The 20,478-nt window shown below is 35.2% G+C and overlaps 1 protein-coding gene across 5 annotated transcripts in view; it reads right to left on the bottom strand.

Moving 5' to 3' along the window:
• lrp1bb (low density lipoprotein receptor-related protein 1Bb) overlaps positions 1 to 20,478 on the bottom strand; it is a 339,454-nt gene that overhangs the window by 140,724 nt on the left and 178,252 nt on the right. For all 5 annotated transcript variants that reach the window (XM_056271238.1, XM_056271233.1, XM_056271236.1 and 2 more), the window contains 7 exons: positions 16,120 to 16,342; positions 12,627 to 12,813; positions 12,188 to 12,331; positions 9,413 to 9,649; positions 9,114 to 9,294; positions 3,116 to 3,335; positions 1,372 to 1,561 (listed from right to left, as the gene is read on the bottom strand). In XM_056271238.1, the coding sequence (XP_056127213.1) occupies positions 1,372 to 1,561; positions 3,116 to 3,335; positions 9,114 to 9,294; positions 9,413 to 9,649; positions 12,188 to 12,331; positions 12,627 to 12,813; positions 16,120 to 16,342 (1,382 nt within the window). The remainder of the gene's footprint in view (positions 1 to 1,371; positions 1,562 to 3,115; positions 3,336 to 9,113; positions 9,295 to 9,412; positions 9,650 to 12,187; positions 12,332 to 12,626; positions 12,814 to 16,119; positions 16,343 to 20,478) is intronic.

Raw genomic sequence — 20,478 nt, 5'->3', positions numbered from 1 at the left:
GCTATCGAGATTAACGAATCGTGAGTATTTAAAGCATTATATTTAGATCTATTCCCGACACATGAAAGGTGCCAGTGATGAGCATAGAGCAGATGACAGACAGTCTGTTTATCGCTTGAATGAAGAGATCTTATCATTGCAACGCAATTTCTGCTCTCATGAATGCTTTCACCAAATAACAATGCAAACACGATGTACATACAGTAAGAGCTTCGTTGTGCAATGAAACAGCGTCATTGATTTCATGACGAGTTTTGGAAAATGTCCAAATAAACTCGCACTGTGTGATTGACAGCTTGGGCGATTGGAAAGGGAGCGTTCTTTGATCGCTTTCGGTATATAATCATTCGGTATTGATCTTCTTTTCTTGTTATCGTGTAACTATTCACTAACACTCCAGTGGGCGGGGCCAAAGACGCGGTGATGTAGACGTAGGCGTTGATATTCTTCTGCAAAGGTGGTCTTTCGCTGCCCTGTGACATCACAAGTCTCCACTTTTTAGATCCTGTCATTTTCTGGCCTTGGTTTTAATAAAAGCATTTTTTGGAAAAACAAGGAAGTTTTGAGTTTTGAAACTTACAGGGTATTTTTTATAATATAACGAACTCTTAACTGTCAAAAGATCAAGGGAAATTTGAATTCTCAGTTCATGACCCCTTTAAAGCAAAAATAACTATATGATGTATATCGTTATTGTGAAATAAAATAAAACTACTAATTTCCTGATATAAGATTTTGGTCATATCACCCACCCCTAAATGTCCTGCATACTATTTTTATGGAAACCATGATAGATTGTTTTCAAGATTCTTTAATGAATCGAAAATTAAAAAGAATAGCATTTATTTGAAATAGAAATCTTTGCAACATTTTAATTATCTTTACTGTAACATTTACCGGTAATCAATTTAATGCATCCTTACTCAATAATATAAAACAAATCTTACTGAGCCCAAACTTTTGAACAGTAATGTTCATTAATAAATAAACTTTTTTTTTTTTTTTTGGTCATAGTGGAAAAACAATTTATTTCCCAGAATGCTTTAATATACTCCAAAGTTTTCAAAATGGAACCATCATGAATCAGGCTTTCAAGATAGAGACCTTAAAGTTGAAGTTACCTGCTCTGCCAACAAACAAAATTAGATAAATTTCTTTGAATTTCAATCCAGTAAATTCATCTTCCTGTCACTGCAAATCAAATTCCTCTGTGTTGTGGCCAATTCAATTTAAATTCCAACTTACCTGTATGAATTAAAAAGGAAAAAGAGAAATCCTGGCCATTATTCATTAAAACATTATTTAAAAGAACATGAAAAATGTGTCATTCTGTAATCTTTAACTTTTCTTTTAGACTTAAAGTGACTTTACCCAGCTGGCTTTGTGCATCATATACTCGGAGGCCAAACAGAGGGGGTCTTTCACTTCTCAGCAGAGTGACTTCACCAGAGACCAGATCCAGCTGGAAGATGGAAGCGTTCATGTACTCTGTCCAGAAGATGGAATTTTGGTACTGTGCAATCCCAAACGGGTGATTGAGTTCCCTGCCACTGTACACAACCTACAGTGAAAAAACAGAACAACAACTGTGGTCAAGGATAAATCTTTTTTTCCTCTTTAACTCTTAAACGCATACCTCGGGGGGTCTTTAGTGACCTTCTTAGTATTCCTCAATCAATTCATTATAAACAATATAACAAGAAAAAAATATATAAAAGAATGCCTGTTTTCCCATTCATTTCTGTAAAGATTGTAAAGGGTCGCTAAAGACCCGGGGTGTGTAACAGTGCAAGTAAAAAATGTCTGCGCAACAATAATTTAATCTTTGATGACTGAATAAGTGCAATTCACCTTTATTCCACAAGGTGGCAATGTCTGATACACAATGATAAAGTGATGTTTCACTCATAGTTACCGCAGGCAGAAAACAAAAGAATAGGAAGTATCATCAGCAAAACTTGAAATAGCTCAGTGATTTACTGCAGAGCAAGAACTGAACGCAATCAAATATTAGCGTCACTGTTACTTGAGCAATCAAAATATTGATTTAAAAGATGTTGAAAATGATAGTTTTGAGAATATGTTTGAGATGGCGAATATGAGCCAGATGCTAAATGTACTGAAATGAGCTTTGACGAGGATAGTGATGATGTTATAACACTGCTCAAACTGAACCATTCCAAGCTCCAAAAGGTAATTGTTACTCTAATATCAGGAGAGTTTTAAATTATCACGACAGGTAGAGATCCATCTGTGTTAGATACAGATTGGCGAAACATTCATGTATTTAAGGGTTAATATCTAATCGCTTGATGGATGAACTTGAACGGATGAAACATTGAACAATGTTTCAATGCTTCAAAGATACAGTATGCCTACAAACTCTCAACCTGCACTCTCATTTCACATTAAATTCATTCTAGTAAGACCAAATCAATCCAAGCTATGCATTCATCATACATTTTATAGCTTGTTTATTCTGTCAAAGTTTGTCTCAATAATAGAGCTCTTCAATCATTACATCATTTCGAGGGCCTATCCAGAAGTCTAATTTGCCATGTGTCCCCTCAGGAATTTCTAATGGGTTTTTATAAAGTGGTTTTCGATCTAAGTAAAATAAAGTCTGTGGTCAACATTACTTAAAGAGACTTTTCCATTCTGTGCAGCAACATAAACTATGCACAATCAGACCTCAAATGTAGATTTTTTAATCACTGTGTGCTTTAAAAATGTGGTTACGTGCTTGATTAATTGATGAGTTGTAGTCCTCATTGGCAAACTTCAGAATTAAAGTTGTAGTCCTTATTGGCAAACATAAGTATTGAGGTTTTAATTGCCAAAGCCATGACTAAATAACAGCTTTTTTTTTATAAATGTACATAAATTCACAAATGCCTTGGATTGTTATGTTTGATGAAAGACTTTTCAATTAAATTATGAGGGAACCTGAGCTAAATGCTAATCCTCTTTCAGGCTTTAGGAAGCCCTGCCTAATTGGTTAACAATTGTCACATTTAATATTTAAACTGCAAGACATTTTACGAGAAACGTCTGAAAAGTCTGGAGAAAATAACTAAGAAATTCAAGAGCTATGAAAAAGCAACATTTCACTCACCATTCTCCCAGTGCCATTAAGGTAGATTCTCTCAATGTGATCATAATAGGCATCACACCAGTACATGGTACTGGTTCCATGGTCCAGAGTGAGTCCATTGGGCCACAGCATGTTAGATGTGACAAATATTTTCCTGTTGGACCCATCCATCCAGGCTTTCTCTATTCTCCCGATGCTGTCGTTCACCTCATCCTCTTCCCAATCCGTCCAGTACATCCAACTGCAACCGAAACCAAAACACAGTCAGTGTAATCCATGACAAAAAAGCTCTTGTTTTTACGTTTGAAGCAGACATGAATATCAATCACAACTTACTCGCTAAGACAGGAATTGCACAGCTGAAGCAGATTGAAACAAATTGCCTCAAAGTAAAAAAAAAATGTACACTGAACATAAACAAAATATGCTAAGGAAAAATCAGCATCTCACACCTAAGGGAAATCATTTTGATCTGGAGATAAAACTGTTAACCAACAAGATAGATTGACACCAAGGACAAACATTGTGAGTGGCTCAAAGGGTCTAGAAAACAAGGCCACCATCCATATCAATTCCTCTGGTTGGTCCTCTCATTTGCATTTCCTTTTCTTAGTTGTGGATATACTGAAAGGTCCTGTGCCAACATGAACTGTTACTCTCAATGGGTTAGTGATATTTGAAAAGTGATTGGGTCAACGTTTCTACATTATCCTTTTCCTAGTAAGTGTGCTTAAGGGATTTGCTGCCTCTGAGTACTACTCAGCGGTCAACTCAAGCTTTTCTGTCTCATCAATGATAGAAGTCTTGCTTCATGTGCACCACATAAAACAGAATTGGATAAAGGGCGAATCAAGCGCTCTCTGTCCCAGTGTGTTGGCTACGTGACCCATGAATTATTCAGAAGGCAAACAGCATGCTCCGAGTCTCATCCTGCACTGTTCTGAATGTAACTACATGCAGGGTCTAACCGAAATGAGCAAAGATTACATGGCATTTTCAACGAGTAGAGTACAAAAAAGGGCCTGAGGCTCTTAAAAAATACAGCCTCCCCCATTTTCCTACCAATGGTCAGTGAAAGGTCTTTAACCTTCACAAAATGTTATATGTAATATTTATAATAGAATATAATTTTTAGGTCAATTTAAATGTAATAAGACCAGTTTGTTTTCTATTAATTTTCGATGAGGATTTTGTACAATTTTAAAATGATGATTTACTGCTCAAGAACTATTTCTTATTATTATCACAGTTAAAAACGGCTGTGCTGCTTAATATTTTTGTGGAAACTGTGATAAAAAATGTTTATATATATATATATATATAAATAGAGAGAGAGAGAGAGAGAGAGAGAGAGAGAGAGAGAGAGAGAGAGAGAGAGAGAGAGAGAGAGAGAGAGAGAGAGAGAGAGAGAGAGAGAGAGAGAGAGAGAGAGAGAGAGAGAGAGAGAGAGAGAGAGAGAGAGAGAGAGAGAGAGAGAGAGAGAGAGAGAGAGAGAGAGAGAGAGAGAGAGAGAGTGTAACGATGTGAAAATCTTTACTGCCACTTTGCTGTCCATAAATAATAAATAAATAAAAAATAATACAGACATAGAATAGCAACAGGCATAACACCAGGATAGGAAGAAAGGAAGAAAGGCAAAAAAAAAAGACATACATATATATATAGGTGAGAAAGTGCGAGAGACAGAAAAATAGATGAGACAATGAAGGCTTCATTAATCCTTTAAACTGGAGCATCAAGCAAGGACTATAAGAACTCCATTAAACTGTGGTTTATGCACTATGAACTGGTAGGAGTTTACAAAATCAGTTTTGACCTGCTAAAAATACCACAGTTTAGAAAGTCTGCTCCTGGGAATATAGGACAGCAATGAAGTGAGCATAGATATAAAAAAAATAAATAAAAAAAAATGGAGAGACAGAGACGTAAATCGTGAAAGTCCAAATGACAGAACCTGAGATACAAAAAGACAGAAAAGAGTTACTGAGGTGGGCAAGTTAGTTCTTATCATGTTATCACAGGCTGCTTGTGTTGTGGCATCAACAAAGAAATGTATACTGTATGGGGGTGAGAGATAAAGAAATCAGGACAGGTGGGTGTTATTTCAGGGGGAAGCCCATCCAGCAGAGCAGACAAAGATCAACATGCCACCTGCTCACCTGATAGATGGCCAACCCCTAATGATGGGCCCTAACCCCATTACTATAAATAAGCCCATGCAGGTGGGTCAAAACAACACAGTCAAAATTGTACTAATAAAAACTAAATGGGTTAAAAAGAAAGTTTTGATTCTATTCATAATTAAGATATTCAAGTAAAACATTTGGTCACACTTTAGTTTAGGGTCCAATTGTCACTATTACCCAACTTTTAACTACGACTTTTGCCTCATTAACTCAGGTAGTTGTTAGTATACCATTAGTAGTATAGGTATTGAGTAGGATTAAGGGATGTAGAATGGTCATGCAGAATAAGGCATTAATATACGCTTTATAAGTAATAAACAACCAATATCCTAATATTCATGCTAATAAGGAACTAGTTAATAGTGAGAATTGGATCCTAAACTAAAGTGTTACCAAATATTTTACCAAAACTATCTTTAAACCAAATTTTACATGCAAATCAAAGAATGCAAATTAAATTAATAGATATTACATTAATAAATTGCGTAATCATATTTTGAAATTAATAAATTACGCAATCATATTTTTAAATAATGATATATTATTAAATTATTCTAATATTTGTATAATTAAATAAATCTTAATTTTTAAAATATCAAATTCTCAAATGTGAGGTTATCTCACTCTGTTATCTATTAACTTATCATCATCTGTTCACTCTGCTCTCAAAAAGTTTGTTATTTCATGTAGAAATCTCATGCCCAGGCTGCATTTATTTGATCGAAAATTGTACTAGAGATTATTAAAATAAAGGCTAAACAGATTTAAAAGAAAGTATTTTGATTCTGTTCAGTCATAATCAAGATATTTAAGTAATGCATTTTGTGTAAACACAAAACCAAATTTTACATTTACAATGAAGAATGCATATTCGACTGAAATTAAATTATACAAAATAATCAAAATGTTTTCTTTTTTATAATTATTCTAATCATTTTGTAATGTAATAATATTAAATTGTTAAAACGTCAAAGGATAAAAATGTAAATGTCTCACTCTGTTATCTCTTAACTTTGATAAGTTATCTAACTCACTCACCACACTCAAAAAATATCTTTGCTTTGAAGTATGATGTACTGTACTGTACATGAATCATTCTTTGTTGGCCAGCGTTCAAAGTCCATGTGATCTATCCTCTGATGACCTGTTGGAGAGGTCAAAAATTTCCATCTCTAAATTTCCATCATCCACCATCCTCTTTTTTTACTGCCTGTCAAAACAGGACACATCAATGGCACCTTAGAAGAGGCGCGCTTCTCATTTCCTGTCTGAGCCCCAGCTCCAGAAAGCTTTAGCTTTCCACTCTCAATGCAGTCATGCAGTCTCTGTGACATCCTCTGAGCTGGCAGTTCAGAAAGACGATGCTTTTAATGCAGATTTTAATCGCTTCCACACCACTGAAGTTATCCCATCGGGAAGGACACGCAGTGGTGACTGGGAGATAAGTTGCCGTTTTTACATGTTACTTGTGCAAACGTGCGCTATTTGTGAGTATCTGTTGACAAACTCACAAAGGAACAGTTTCTAGCTTCCTGTCATTGCCCATTTCTTATTTTATTGTTAGCACTGCCATTCAAGATACATTAGCTTCATTAAATGCGAAAGAGTCGCATAAATTGCACAAGCGTGAGATCTGAGCAATGAATATAATTATGGCTCTAAGCTAATGAACCCATTGTGTCTGGAAATAATGAAACTATTCTGCATTTGCTTTCCCTCTCTTCAAATGAATCAGTAATCAACACCTCTTGGGTTCACTAAAGATGGAAAAAATCTATTCCAACATGTATTAATTACTTAATGATAAGTGCACACTTTCAAATAAGACGTTTATTTACAGAGATTTAAAAATAAATAAATTAAAAGTACTCAAAGTACTCGATACTACGTGGTTAGGCCCAAAAGATCTGATGACCATTGACCAATCAGTATTCCAGTACTTAAGTACTTTTTAATCAGATAAAAAGAGAGTGATCAGGTTGTGTGATTGAATCTGAGAGGGCCGAGAGTGGTTGTTTCCTCATTGCAGTATCTCGCTTCTTCAGCTTTGGCTGGCTGCACCTCCTCAGGATTCATGAGTTACTCTCACACCCCGGGAGGGTGATAATGAGATTGGCTCTGGGCCATCAAACTCACCCTTTTTACTGACCGTGCCATGTCAGCTTACTGGTACAAATGCATGCACACACACACGGAGGAGCGCGTGGATGGGCGCATACATGCTTCACTACACTATGTACAATTGCATTCGCCTCTGAAGCCATGCAGTGTAAACAAATGTTAGTAAATAAACTGGAATGAGGACTGTTCCTTCAGGGCAGGTGGGAAGTAAGTAGAGATCAGCATTTCATCACAGATTGCTAATGTTGATTTAAAAGGACCCTAGTGAAAAATAAATATACTAAAATGTATTTGAAATACATTTATTTTATACTAAATATACTACAAATACATTTACATATTTATGTACTTAATATAAATACCCTGCCATTGTACTTTTGGTATGCTAAATTGATAAACTTAAATTCTGCAAAATTGGAACCACTAATGTTGTACTTAATACACTTTAGTTATCTGGAAATAGTGCTGAGCTCCAACTAAAGATATACGTATATTTGATTGTGCTAAAGTGGAACTATTGCATTTAAAGACTGATATTATACAGAGATCATACTATCCTTACTAATAGTGATATTAAAACACATTTTAGGTTTAATATAAAGAACTGTGCATCGTGCAATAAAGAAGTACTCCACATAAAGTTTAACTATAATATTTATATCAGTAAGTCTCAAGCGGATATGTTAGTAAATATGTTAATGGTTTTCTAGTATACTTAGTATGAAATAAATGTATTTTAAATACATTTTGCCATAGGTTTTTTTCACTAGGGAAGTATTACTCATGTTTTTAATAATTTCCAAGCATATTTCAACCAGATTTTTCAGTTAATACAATGTATGATCATACCCACAAAACAAAGAACGAGCTCAGCCTGATATTTTGCCACAATATCGGTTAAGTCAATTTTGCTTCTTTTATTCATCAGTATTAGTCTTTATTGGATATTAATTGGCTGGTATTCGACATTTCATTATTTTTAGTTTAAGCTTATGATGAGTAAGACTTTTTTAAATTAATATTATCAATATTGAAAACAGTTGTTTTTCAGGATTCTTTGATGGATAGAAATGTCAAAAGAACAGCATTATTTAAAATATAATAATTTAAAATATTTAAAATAATAATAATTTGTTACATTTATATAGCGCTTTTCTGGGTACTCAAAGCGCTTTACATGGAAGGGGGAATCTCCTCAACCACCACCAATGTGCAGCATCCACCTGGATGATGTGACGGCAGCCATAGTGCACCAGAACGCCCACCACACACCAGCTTACTGGCGGAGAGGGGAGAGTGATGAAGCCAATTAGTATATATGGGGATGATTAGGAGGCCATGATGGACAGAGGCCAAGGGGCAAATATGGCCAGGATGCCGGGGTTACACCCCTACTCTTTTTCGAAGGACATCGTGGGATTTTTAATGACCACAGAGAGTCAGGACCTCGGTTTAACGTCTCATCCGAAGGACGGGACTTATTTACTGTCACTTATGCTCAATTTAAAGTTTCCTTGCTAATAAAAGTATTAATTTCCTCTTCTTTTTTTTGCTAGTTATATAAAATGAAAGATTACAACATGAACGGCCACTTAACAAATGTTTCTATCCAAATCATAAGTCATTGTGTATAAATGTTGATAAACATTTCAAATCACTGTATGATACATAATCCATATTTAGGTGTATGATTGAGTGTTACGGCTCTGTACCTATTGAGAGGATCCACCACTATGGCTCTAGGGTGAGACATGTCTCCCTCCAAAAGAGTCTTCCTGGTTTCAGATGCCTGTTCTAGCCTGGCCACGCTGATGGTTTTTCTGTAGCCATCGTTGGTCCAGTACAGGTTATTCCCAATCCAATCCACTGAAATACCCTCTACATTATCAAGATCTGTAAAAGTACACACAATTCTTTCAACGATTTGTTCATTACATGATTTCAATTCAAGTAATTCCAGGTGTAAACAGGGTCAAAAAGGTAAAAAGTGCAAAATGATTACAATAATTACCATCTTTGAGAATTGTTTCCCGACTGCTCCCATCAACTTTCTGCCGTCCTATCAAAAAACTTGTAGTATCAGCAAAAAAAATGTTTCCGGTTTCAGCATGATAGTCTAAAGCTCTTGGATTCACTAAGTCCTCGATGGGAACAATGTGCTCATTGCTCGACTTCACATTCATGTCCAGACCACGAATTATCCCAGGTCGTCCCTTTCCATAGAAGAGGAAAAGATCATTTTTGGGTTCTGCGAAGACACAGATAGAAAGTGTAACCCAAAGTCCTTTTATGTCATATACAGTACACTACCGGTCAAAAGATTGGAATATTTCAGATTTTTTTTATGCTTTTGTCACATGATCCTTCAGAAATCACTCTAAAATGATGATTTGTTCAGTTATTTACAAATTGTTATTGGTACTCAAAACTCAAATATAAATAATGGTTCTTATTATTATCAATGTTGAAAGCCGTTTTGGAAACTATGATACATTCTTTGACGAATTGAAAGTTCAAAAGAACAGCATTTATTTGACATGGAAATCTTTTTAACATTACACTATAAAATCCACTATACTGGCACCTGTGGTTGCCAAAATAATCCTGTAAAAAAAAAAAAAAAAAGTAAATATATTTACAGAGCAACCTGTACATTTTACAGTATACAATTGTAATTTACATAGTCAGTTTACAGTTTTCACTATCATTTGATTTGCCTTTTTTACTTCCTAAAACTGTACTTTTAACAGTATTTTACAGTAAAAAATTACTTGAAATGTCCAGTTAGATCTTTTAAAGTCTTTTCCTGTATCAGTGTCTGAAGACTGGAGTAATGGCTGCTGAAAATTCAGCTTTGCTATCACAGGAATAAAGTACATATACAATAGAAATTGTAATCATATTTCACAATATTGTGGTTTTTACTGCATTTTCAAGAAGAGAAACATTGGAAAAGAGAAAACATAAAAAATCATAATTATTCCAAACGTGAGACCGGTAGTGTATAATTGTTAAGTTTGAGCCCAACTAAAACATCAGTTGTGTACAAATCCCAAAACTAGCACAGGCAGACGCGTTCAGTTACAGAAATGAATGGAGCAATCAGCCCCACTTAACATCCCCAGGCAAAAATTATCTTGATTGAGAGGATTCTTTTGACAAGCTTGATATTTTGATATTTTTGTTCATTGGGACTCTGTTTAAACAATAAATCTCCTGTTGTCAAATTCACAAAGGTGCACGACAGAAGCTGAGGTTATCCATGGGCTTGTAACAAGCTTAAATAAATTAACCTCTAGTCACAGTGGGCATAACACAAAGGGCGGCCCAGTCTGTCTGTAATGAGTTAGGCCGATGGGAAAGGAAGAGGATTATGGGTAAAGAGAGGGACATCCACCTCCTTCCTCGATGGACCAAACCAGTGTGGGTGAGATCACATAAGTATCACTTCAATTTATCATTCTGAGTGGAAGAGCTCCACTACCTTAAAGACAATTAAGCGCTTTGAGACCTATATATCAAACAACACAGGGACTATTTAGCATAGCTTCTCATCTGATGGAAAGAGGGAGGAAGTAGAACATCTGGGTGCAGGTATAAATCAGAAACGTCTCAAAACGCAAAGCTTGGTTCATTATTGCAGTCACTTTATGCTTAACTCAGGACCATCATTAATTGACTCATAGCTTTCATTGTCAACTAAGTAAAACGTCCATTGATCAGGAGGATCTGCGTATGGGGGAACAGAGTGGAAATGGCAGTAATGGCGGTAATAAATCATTCTATAGGCAGTCAATAAAATACCATCACAACCATGTGGGCCAATCTTCTTAAAAGTTCATCTCCATCTCCATCTCTGTCAATCCAAGTCAGTGCCAAAACTGGCGCAAATGAAGAACCACTCAATCTTCCCGCTTAATAGTGTAACAACACACATTTCAATTTCCAGCTGACAAGAATCAAATAAAACAAACAGATATTCCATTACCAATTCCACTGGGATGACGTGACATTAGGTGTCATAAAATCAATGAGTACATTTTTTTTTTTTTTGGCAAAGAACAAATATATATTTTATTTGGGCTGTCAATAAAAAAAAGTAATTACATGATAAAGAGTTACAGAATTTATATAATTGCATTATATGTTTATTCAATAACTGATAGTATTAACCTATAAATCCCACTGTATTATATTTGATACACAAATTTCTAAGGGTTCTAAATTATCAACATGATCAAACCTTTGCTGAAAAACCTGCTGTACACATGATCTACCACCTTCTGTTGTTTAAATGCCTTTTAGTATGAATATAAAAATGTCTTTTTGCTGCGGAATCTGTAGTGATTTTTATATGTAAACGTAAGAATAAATTGTATATTGTTGGTAATATTTCAAGATGAACACTCAAGATGAACAACATAGGTTTTCTTGATTATCCATAAATAATGTTTAGAAAAATCATGTTAAAACGTGAGTATCAAATATGATACTTTGGGCTTTAATGAATGTTTATTTGTAAACCTCTCAATAATCAATGTATTATATGTTTTGCAACCCACAATTAAAAACTACAGAGCTTCAATCATGAACCTTTTTTTAGATTTAGTTTAAAAACAGTTGCATTTAAAAAAAATAATAGATGTTTCATACAATTATGTTATATATCAGGCTTAAACGTTCAACTGACAGTCCTAATTATTATTATTAAACTTATTATTTCAGAAAAACACTTTAGAACAGCAACAATGAACAAAAGAAAGGCTGTGAGCTATGGCGGACTGACTTTTGCAGGACTGCCCATCACTTCCCAGGCTAAATCCGGTACGACAGCGGCAGCTCCGGGATTTGTAGCTCCCGCTGAGAAGGCAGATGTGCGAGCATCCTCCTGGCTTACCATAAGGGTCAACTTCACACGCATGGCCCTTGACTGAGGAGAGGACACGGGTGTCACATACGCAATTAGCCATAACCATCTTACATATAATGTAGAAGAATATAGTATTGTATTAAACATACAATACATTGTTAATCATTTACTAAAATAAAAATATTATAAATATTGGAATATGTTTTCAACATTGCAAAAATTACAAATATTTATAACATTTTATATGTTCTCGATTAGAAACAAAAACAAAAACCAAGGAGAGATGTGTTTGATGCAGAATAGCAACAGCATGCCGAAAGGCAAGCAACTGAAACCAGCATAACTCATACTTTACCTTTTGGTTGACTGAGCTTGTGGTAAACCCGTATCGTTTTTGCATTTCCTATGCTGGTTAGCGTCTCCGGGTCTGTGACATTGAAGCGATTTATCCGTAAGATGTCTACCACCGCTCCACTGGAGGGTTCAGAGCGAGTTGCAAACAAGTAGTCCTCAAAGACAGCTAATCCATGCAGGTGTGCCACCTAGAAAAAGGAGCATTGACTATTTCAGGTTGATTAGAGCACTGAGAAGTTACTTAGGTAGGTAAATATTACCTTGCAAGCTCAACGAAGAGCAGAACAGCACAGATACAGTCCTTGATATTTCCCTTTGATTCAACAATCAATTAGCCACTAGCTAAAGCTGTTATTAGACTTAATTTGACCTGGCAACAACCACAATCTTTATTACTGAATAAAGGGTGCAGATTTTCAGATAAGCTGAAGGTGAACTGAATCGTGTTGATATGCATTCAGGCAGTTCAGGCAGGGTCAAACAGAGTGCATGTGTTTCTCCGGGGACAGCCTGATTCTGTGCAGTGATTCTAGCCCACATGCTACCTCTGCAAGCGAGTTCAGTGGTCCCAGACTGGAATACATGTACATTAAAATGTGCATTGTAATTCACCTAAACCTACAGGGTTTTCATCCTCACGCTCCTTTACAGCAGAAGCCAAGACTTCTGGAAAAATTGTGTGGCTCATAATGCTATTCCTATTTAAATTGGACACTTAAAGATGTTTGAAGTCAATTCTCACAGATGTCCATCACATTAAATATGACTCTTTTTTTATATTTCATAATAATATTATATAAATTATTAATAATATTATATAGCCGGTTTTCACAGTCAATCAATCAACCAACAAATAAAATAAATAAATAAATCAAACAGAAAATTGACATTGTGAAATATATAGAAACATTTTAACATAAGTCACATTGTATTTGACCTTGAGATTGAGTCATGATTAAGAAAAGTTACAACTATGAAAAATAAAGTCAACCATTTAAAAGTTTGGGGTCGGTACGATGAAAGAAATCTCTTTTGCTTATCAAGGCTACATTTATTTGATAAAAAATACAGTAAAAACAGATTAAAATACTATTCAAATTAAATCTTTTCAATTTCAATTCTTTGATGAATAGAAAGTTCAAAAGAAGGGGATTTATTTTAAATAGAGATCAATGTAATGTTGCTGAATAGAAGTATTAATTTCTTCCCCCCCAAAAAACTTCTAAACTTACGTGAAAATCAAAATTGCAACTGTAAATAAAATTGCAATTAACAGAAATAAGAAGAGTCACAAATAAATAGCTTTATTTGTTTAACTCAGAGGTGAAAACAGGCTACCTATTTTAATTTAAATGTAAAACTATTTTACGCAACATTTTCATTAAAAGAATGCCAGAGCTAGCCTGTATATATATATTTTTTTTAAATGGCATTTGGTTTGATGTTGTTATATAATCAATGTGTGGTTTAAGTGTCCAAACACTTTTGGGGCCACTTTATGTTTAATGTTTTGCAGTTGAACACAATGTACAGTATATCACTGAATACAGTTGAGAGCAGTGGAGTGAGAGTAACCTATGAACAATTCATGCTTTAAAAAATTATTTTAAAAAAATAAGGGTTCGCATGGAAGGGGGCATAACTAAAAAGGTGTCATCACATAATAAGGAACCCCTTAAAAAATAAAATCAATGACATTAAAAAGAGAAGATACAGTTTCCAGGCCCTGCAAAATCTCACCTTAATTTGCGATTGAAATGAAAGGTGTTAGCAACCCCTCACCAATACATCGTGGCTAACATTTAAGAGCGCCATTAAACCAAATGCACCCACACCTGCCTGTATATAATAATCTGCTGCTCTGGCCTTCTACACTTTCCGACAGCGAGAAGATCTTTGGGTTGTTCAGCTGAGGTCTACTTTTGAATAATAATGATCCATAATTACCATCCTCATAAGTGCACTTCAGGTAAAATATTCAAATGGTGAATCTGCTTCTGTAGCCCATGTGTTCATTTAGACTAATTAATGCTAAAACTAGCGTGAGAAATTAAAACGCAGATCAAGCCACACAGATACAGTAGCTGCTGGGTATAAATAACCAATTAATACCTGAAATTAATCTGTGAACAACTGTCTGAGAAAATTATACGTTATTAATTCAAACAGCATTTGTTAAAATGTTATTTTCGATTGCAATTTTAATTTCACATACATAAGTTTGGGGTCAGCACGATTTGTTTCGTGGGGAGAAATACTTCTATTCAGCAAAGACGCATTAAATTGATAAAAAGTGACAGTAAAGGCACTTGTAATGTTACAAAAGATTTCTATTTGAATCTTTTCGTATATCGTTGACGCAAAGCATCAAGCGGAATTATGGATCTTGTCGTCAAGCTGATGGATCTTTTATGGATGAGTTAATACATTGATGTTTTTAACATGACTGTGGTATGAAGCAGGGCGCGATTGCTAATGAGAGACGTATACCAGCGCCACATGTGAGTCCCGCGGATATAACGTTAAAGGAATAAGGACATTTCATTCTACCGAAATACCCGCAAGTGCTGAATTACTACTCACACGGATCAGTTTATTAGACGAATTAAACTTGAGGTAACGCAGCGCTGTTTCACTTGCTCTAACAGTTACACTATCACACTAAACGGCATTTGAGTGTGTTGAAGTTGTTAGTTAGGTTGTTTGTTGGCTGTATGAGACTAGCAGTAAGCTAGATCAACATTAGAATAACATACAGATCATATTCTTTCTAACATTTCATCATATTGAACTAAATAACATTGATTCGTTTTATGTACATTTGCTCACCTGTCTAATAAAGTATGCATGCAACACTCGCGTCTCTGTCAAGTCGAAGTTAGTCGCGGACATGGAGCTCTCGGCATCTCGAAAGATGTTGATCTTCGTTTAAGTCCTATTTTTGTCTCAAAGTCTGCTTGCCATGGTCCATAATGTTTGAACAAAACAACAACAGCGTTGCTAAGCATAACCCAGTTGTCCACGTCTGTCGCCATGGTTACTATGGCAGTACGAGCGGAAACCGAGGCTAACGCGGATATGACGCCATTGACTGGCGATTCCTCACCCCTGCTCACACGTCCCGTTTCCTTGGTTAAAATCGCAATTTTCTCACGATTTACAAATAGTTGGAAACATTGGGGACATTGTAAGTAATCAACAAAACAAAATATATAACATTGGCCTAGTGGTTTTTGGATATTTTATTGCAAAAATCCTACATATTGTACCTTTAAATTACATAGATTAAAATAGAAAAGACTTATTTCTATTATTACTTATTATTTAACAATATTACTGTTTTTACTGTACTTTTGATCAAATAAATGTCACCTTGAAGAGCTTTAGAAACTTAGTATAGAAGTCTCACCGATCACAAACTTTTGAACGGTTGTGTTTAAGGCTGTAGTGTAAAATACATCACAAAGTCAAAAAATGTATCAAAAAGAACTCACTTGATATCCCTGGATGATAGTGTGTCTGTTTTTGCCGTTGTAATCGACCATCTCAATGTAATCCAGATATGCGTCTGCCCAGTACACCAACTTTTTCACCAGGTCCAAAGCCACTGCAGTCGGCCGCTCAACCTTATAATCCACAAGTCGTGTTCTGTTTGTGCCATCCATATTGCAGCGCTCCAGTTTGGCTGTATTCCCATAATCAGTGAAAAAGAGCATCCTGCAATAGATCATGAAAGAAAACTGATTTTTTTATTTTATTTTTAAAGAGGACCTGTTATACCCTTTTACAAAGTCTTGATTTTGTTTTTTGTGGTCTACTAGAAAAGCTTTTCATGCTTGAATGTTCAAAATACACCTTATTTTTCACATATTTTTCATTAGCTATGTTTCCATCCAAAGTTGCAAACTTAATTCATGAGCAAAATTGGAATATCGCATAAAACCTTTGCGAATAAAGCACCGTTTCCAACCAGTGAGCCGAAGAGAACAAAATCGCCACTTCCTGATAAACTGGCGCTAAATATCACTAAGAAAAATGGAAGTTGCTGCAGTAGGAGAAGCCACTGTAAATAATCATTTTGTATATAATAAATTACTTGTGCCTCAGAGTGCGCAGACGAAACAAAATAAAGTTATCTTCCTTTCGGAGGCGGATGCCTGCTGTTTGGGAAGACAGTCGTGTAAGACAGTTCTGGGAGGCAATTATACTCAACCACTTTGACAACAGACTGTGCTCAGGCATTTCAGAGCAACCAAAACAGCATTTCAGATGCTGTGCAACGGTCCGCTGGTTAGTCCAGTTATGCTGTCCTATCACAGTCACATGACTTTTTTTGATGCGCATCGAGGAATTTATCCAGTAAATGTGTTTCCGTCGTAGATTATGCGCATGTTTTCTTGAAGTATAAAAAGTTTGTCCAACTCAATTTGGAGCATTTTTTTATGCACATTTTTAGAATTTATGCACATTTTGGTGTTTCCATCCAGCATTTTTAATGCGATATCCCAAACTGGGTGGATGGAATCAGCTATTGTCGCAGCACCTCTTTTCCCAGTCTGTCAGTAACACTCTGTTTAGTTCATGTCTCTATGAAGCCCCTCCTTCCAAAAAGCGCAATGTGCTCTGATTGGTGAGTTGAATCAGTGTGTTGTGATTGGTCAACTGCTTTAATGCCACGCCCCTCACTATAACTGTGTTAGATCCGGGGTGAAAAACAGCGTATCCTGGACATGGAAACAACACACTACTAAAGAAACGAAAATGGGCCTTTTCCCCTTGATTTTGCGCATGCCTTGGCCGGGAATTATTTAAATTAGGAATATTGTGATGTGTACGTTCCCAGAAAAAACTTTCATTTCAGGCAGTTCAGAAACAGAACTTACTGATATAAAGAATACTGCAACTCTCTTTAGAGTGAGAGTTGACACCAAGAATGATAGCTTTAAAGAAAACGATAACTATATTGGTGTCAACAACAGCGGACAGTATGATTCTTATTCTAAGCACACGCTGCAGTTATGCCATCTGCTGCTTTAAAAACTCACGCTTCTTAAAGCAGGATGGGTTCTGATTGGCTGTCAATGTTTTATTGTTCATCATCTGGAAAAAAATAGTTCTGAAAGTGATTCCAAGGATAACATTTGTCTGTGTCTGAGTATTTTTCATCACTGGTTGTTCCTATAAAACTTTCTTTTTGTTTCCACCCAGAAAACATGTTGCCAATTAAAGCAAGATCTCATTAGTGACATGCATAAATGCATTTATCAAATGACACCATCTTCCTTTGAAGTATTTCAATAACAGTAGCCCTGCTCAAAAAAGGTTCCCTTTTTGCCCATTCTGTATGTAAATTAATTATAATGTAAATGACCAAGCTACAAAAAGCTACAAAAAGTCTACCAGTGAATGTAAAGTGTGCTAGAGTGAGTGTTCTAGCTCTAACAACATCAGATACCTAGTGGCTGATACTGCAAACACATAATTTAATTAGGAATCTAACAAGGAAAGAGTTCACACGCAGCCAGAGGTCCCCAAGTGCTTAATTGCTCCAGAGAAGCAAACATAAAATATAAAGGAAATTAAAAACTTTACCGTAAGGAGCTTTTTATCATGGCAGATCCATCTCGTAGTCTGTTGTTATCCAGAATTCTTTGTAGCGCAATGTCAACCTTTCCCTGTAAGTCATTTCATTTGTCCCTTGGGGACTGCAGTCGCAGAACTCATTAAATGTTTCAAAGTCAGACTTTTAGCTGATTAGAATATTAGTAAAAGACGCAGAAAAAAGTCTCTCTAAGGCTTCTGTTTTCTGACTCTCTTCAAATCTTTTGCTAGTGAATGCTAAATAATTTAACCTTGTAACAGTGATGCTTTCCTGCCTGCCAAAAACAAATCAAATTAAATAATATTAATATTATTAATTGGCTCCTGTAACACATACAAAGTTCCAGTACACTGTGCTCTGTGTTCCTTAGCCAGATTTTTTCTTTTTTTCACATTTGCATAAGTTAATACAGAAATCGATTCTACATTGTTCCATAAAGAAAAGAACAATTCATCCAGAAAAAAAAAAAAAAAATTAACTGCGTTATTTTGTTATGTAAAAAGCTGTTCTTGGATTAAAAAACAGATAGGCGAAACTCTCAGTCCTCTGTCCTATGGCACAACCTCAGTCCGCCCACAGTCAGTTCACTGACTCTGTCTGATTCATGTTGTACACAAAACTGGAGAGCACATTTTCAATTTGGCAAGCTCCAATGTTTAAATGACACATCTTAAAAATGCAACACTTAAGTAACAACAAGCCTTTTCTTTGTGCAAAATATTATGCATTACATAATATAAATAATAATATTAATAATAATAATATAAACTACCATTCAAAAGTTTGGGTTTTTGTAAAAAAAAAAAAAAAAATGCTTTTATTCACCAAGGATACATTAAATTGATCAAAAGTGACAGTAAAAAATGTATAATAATGTATCTCGGTTTCCAACCTTGGTGAGCACAAGCAACTTTATTATTAATATAATTATAATATAATTAATAATAATATAATATAATAATCAGACTTATTATTTGACAATTATTTGATCAGACACAACAATTATTTGTTATATATTTTTTTTAAAAATCCACAATGCCCCACACCCAACACGCCAACCATGAGGTAGAGTTCTATAGAACCTCCCCTGAACCGCTGCTAACACCCAGATGCAGAACCAGCCCTCTAGTTGCCATAGTTGCAAAGGCACATCAGAAAGATAAGGATGTTTTGCGTATATATATATATTAATTAAAACTATTTTGAAGGAATGATTAACAAAATAGATTAACAAAATCACAGGTATAGCAACCTATGTATAGCAAAGATCCCCAGACTGGTTCTCTCTCATCAACCATCATCAGTATAGATCAACTAGAGCCTAAACAAATTGCATCAGGACATTTTTATTCAAATTGGCGAGACATGTAAGTATCAAACTTTGTCTCATTATTTGATACATTAACCCCCAGTTTCAAAGGTGAGGCTTAAGCCTATAGTCCCAGACTAAAATGCATGTTTGAGCTGTTTTAACTGAAAGCAACATATCTTAAAATATATCAGTGCCATTGTTTTGTCTCAAAATGCACACCAGTAATGTTTTTTTTCTATGGCATGTTTATAAAAGCTGGTTCAAACAATGTGATAACTTCTTGCTTTCCTGTATTCTGCTTCAATTCTCTTTCCATTGCTCAACATGTATGTGTATGTTAGATTAGTCTAAGTGTTTAGTCTAGTTAATAAAGTCTGGTTTGCCTCACATGTAAAGTTGTTTGTGGTTCATGCTCATGTACTGGAGTCCCTAATCATGCAGATTTAGTCTATATGCTCTGAGTAGTACTGTACAGTAAGACAGTTATTTCCTATTCCCCAAAAAATAACATTTCTTACAATAAACAATTAACATTGAGTGTTTGCTGGACGAACAGGTTAGTAGATTGTGGTAGTTGCTATATCAATTTAATTCTTATAGCTGATCTAAATATGTATAATTAATTATAACTAGTTATAATTAATTATTCATATTTAATTTGGGTTAATTTGCTTTAATAATATTAACGTAATATCTAAGACTATATAACTCCTCCAAATTAGCATACATGTATTATCCATGTAATGGCTTTTAACTTCTGCTAAGGTCAGTCTACTGTATCAACATTGCTGTCAGCAAGAGGATCAGTCTCTTTCTGAGTTTGCCACTGCTGAATCAGATCTTTAATGTCAAATATTACTACACCAAAATGAATGAAAGAGGAATAAAGCTGATAAGGTATTTATACGGAAGATGGAAGAAAAGCCATTATATGGAAGA

Source organism: Rhinichthys klamathensis, unplaced genomic scaffold (genome assembly GCF_029890125.1).
Source record: "Rhinichthys klamathensis goyatoka isolate OS25496 unplaced genomic scaffold, OSU_Roscu_1.1 h1tg000312l_1, whole genome shotgun sequence".
Lineage (NCBI taxonomy): Eukaryota > Metazoa > Chordata > Actinopteri > Cypriniformes > Leuciscidae > Rhinichthys > Rhinichthys klamathensis.
The sequence above is the reverse complement of the archived record's forward strand: the minus strand, read 5'-3'. Positions and strand labels throughout refer to the sequence as shown.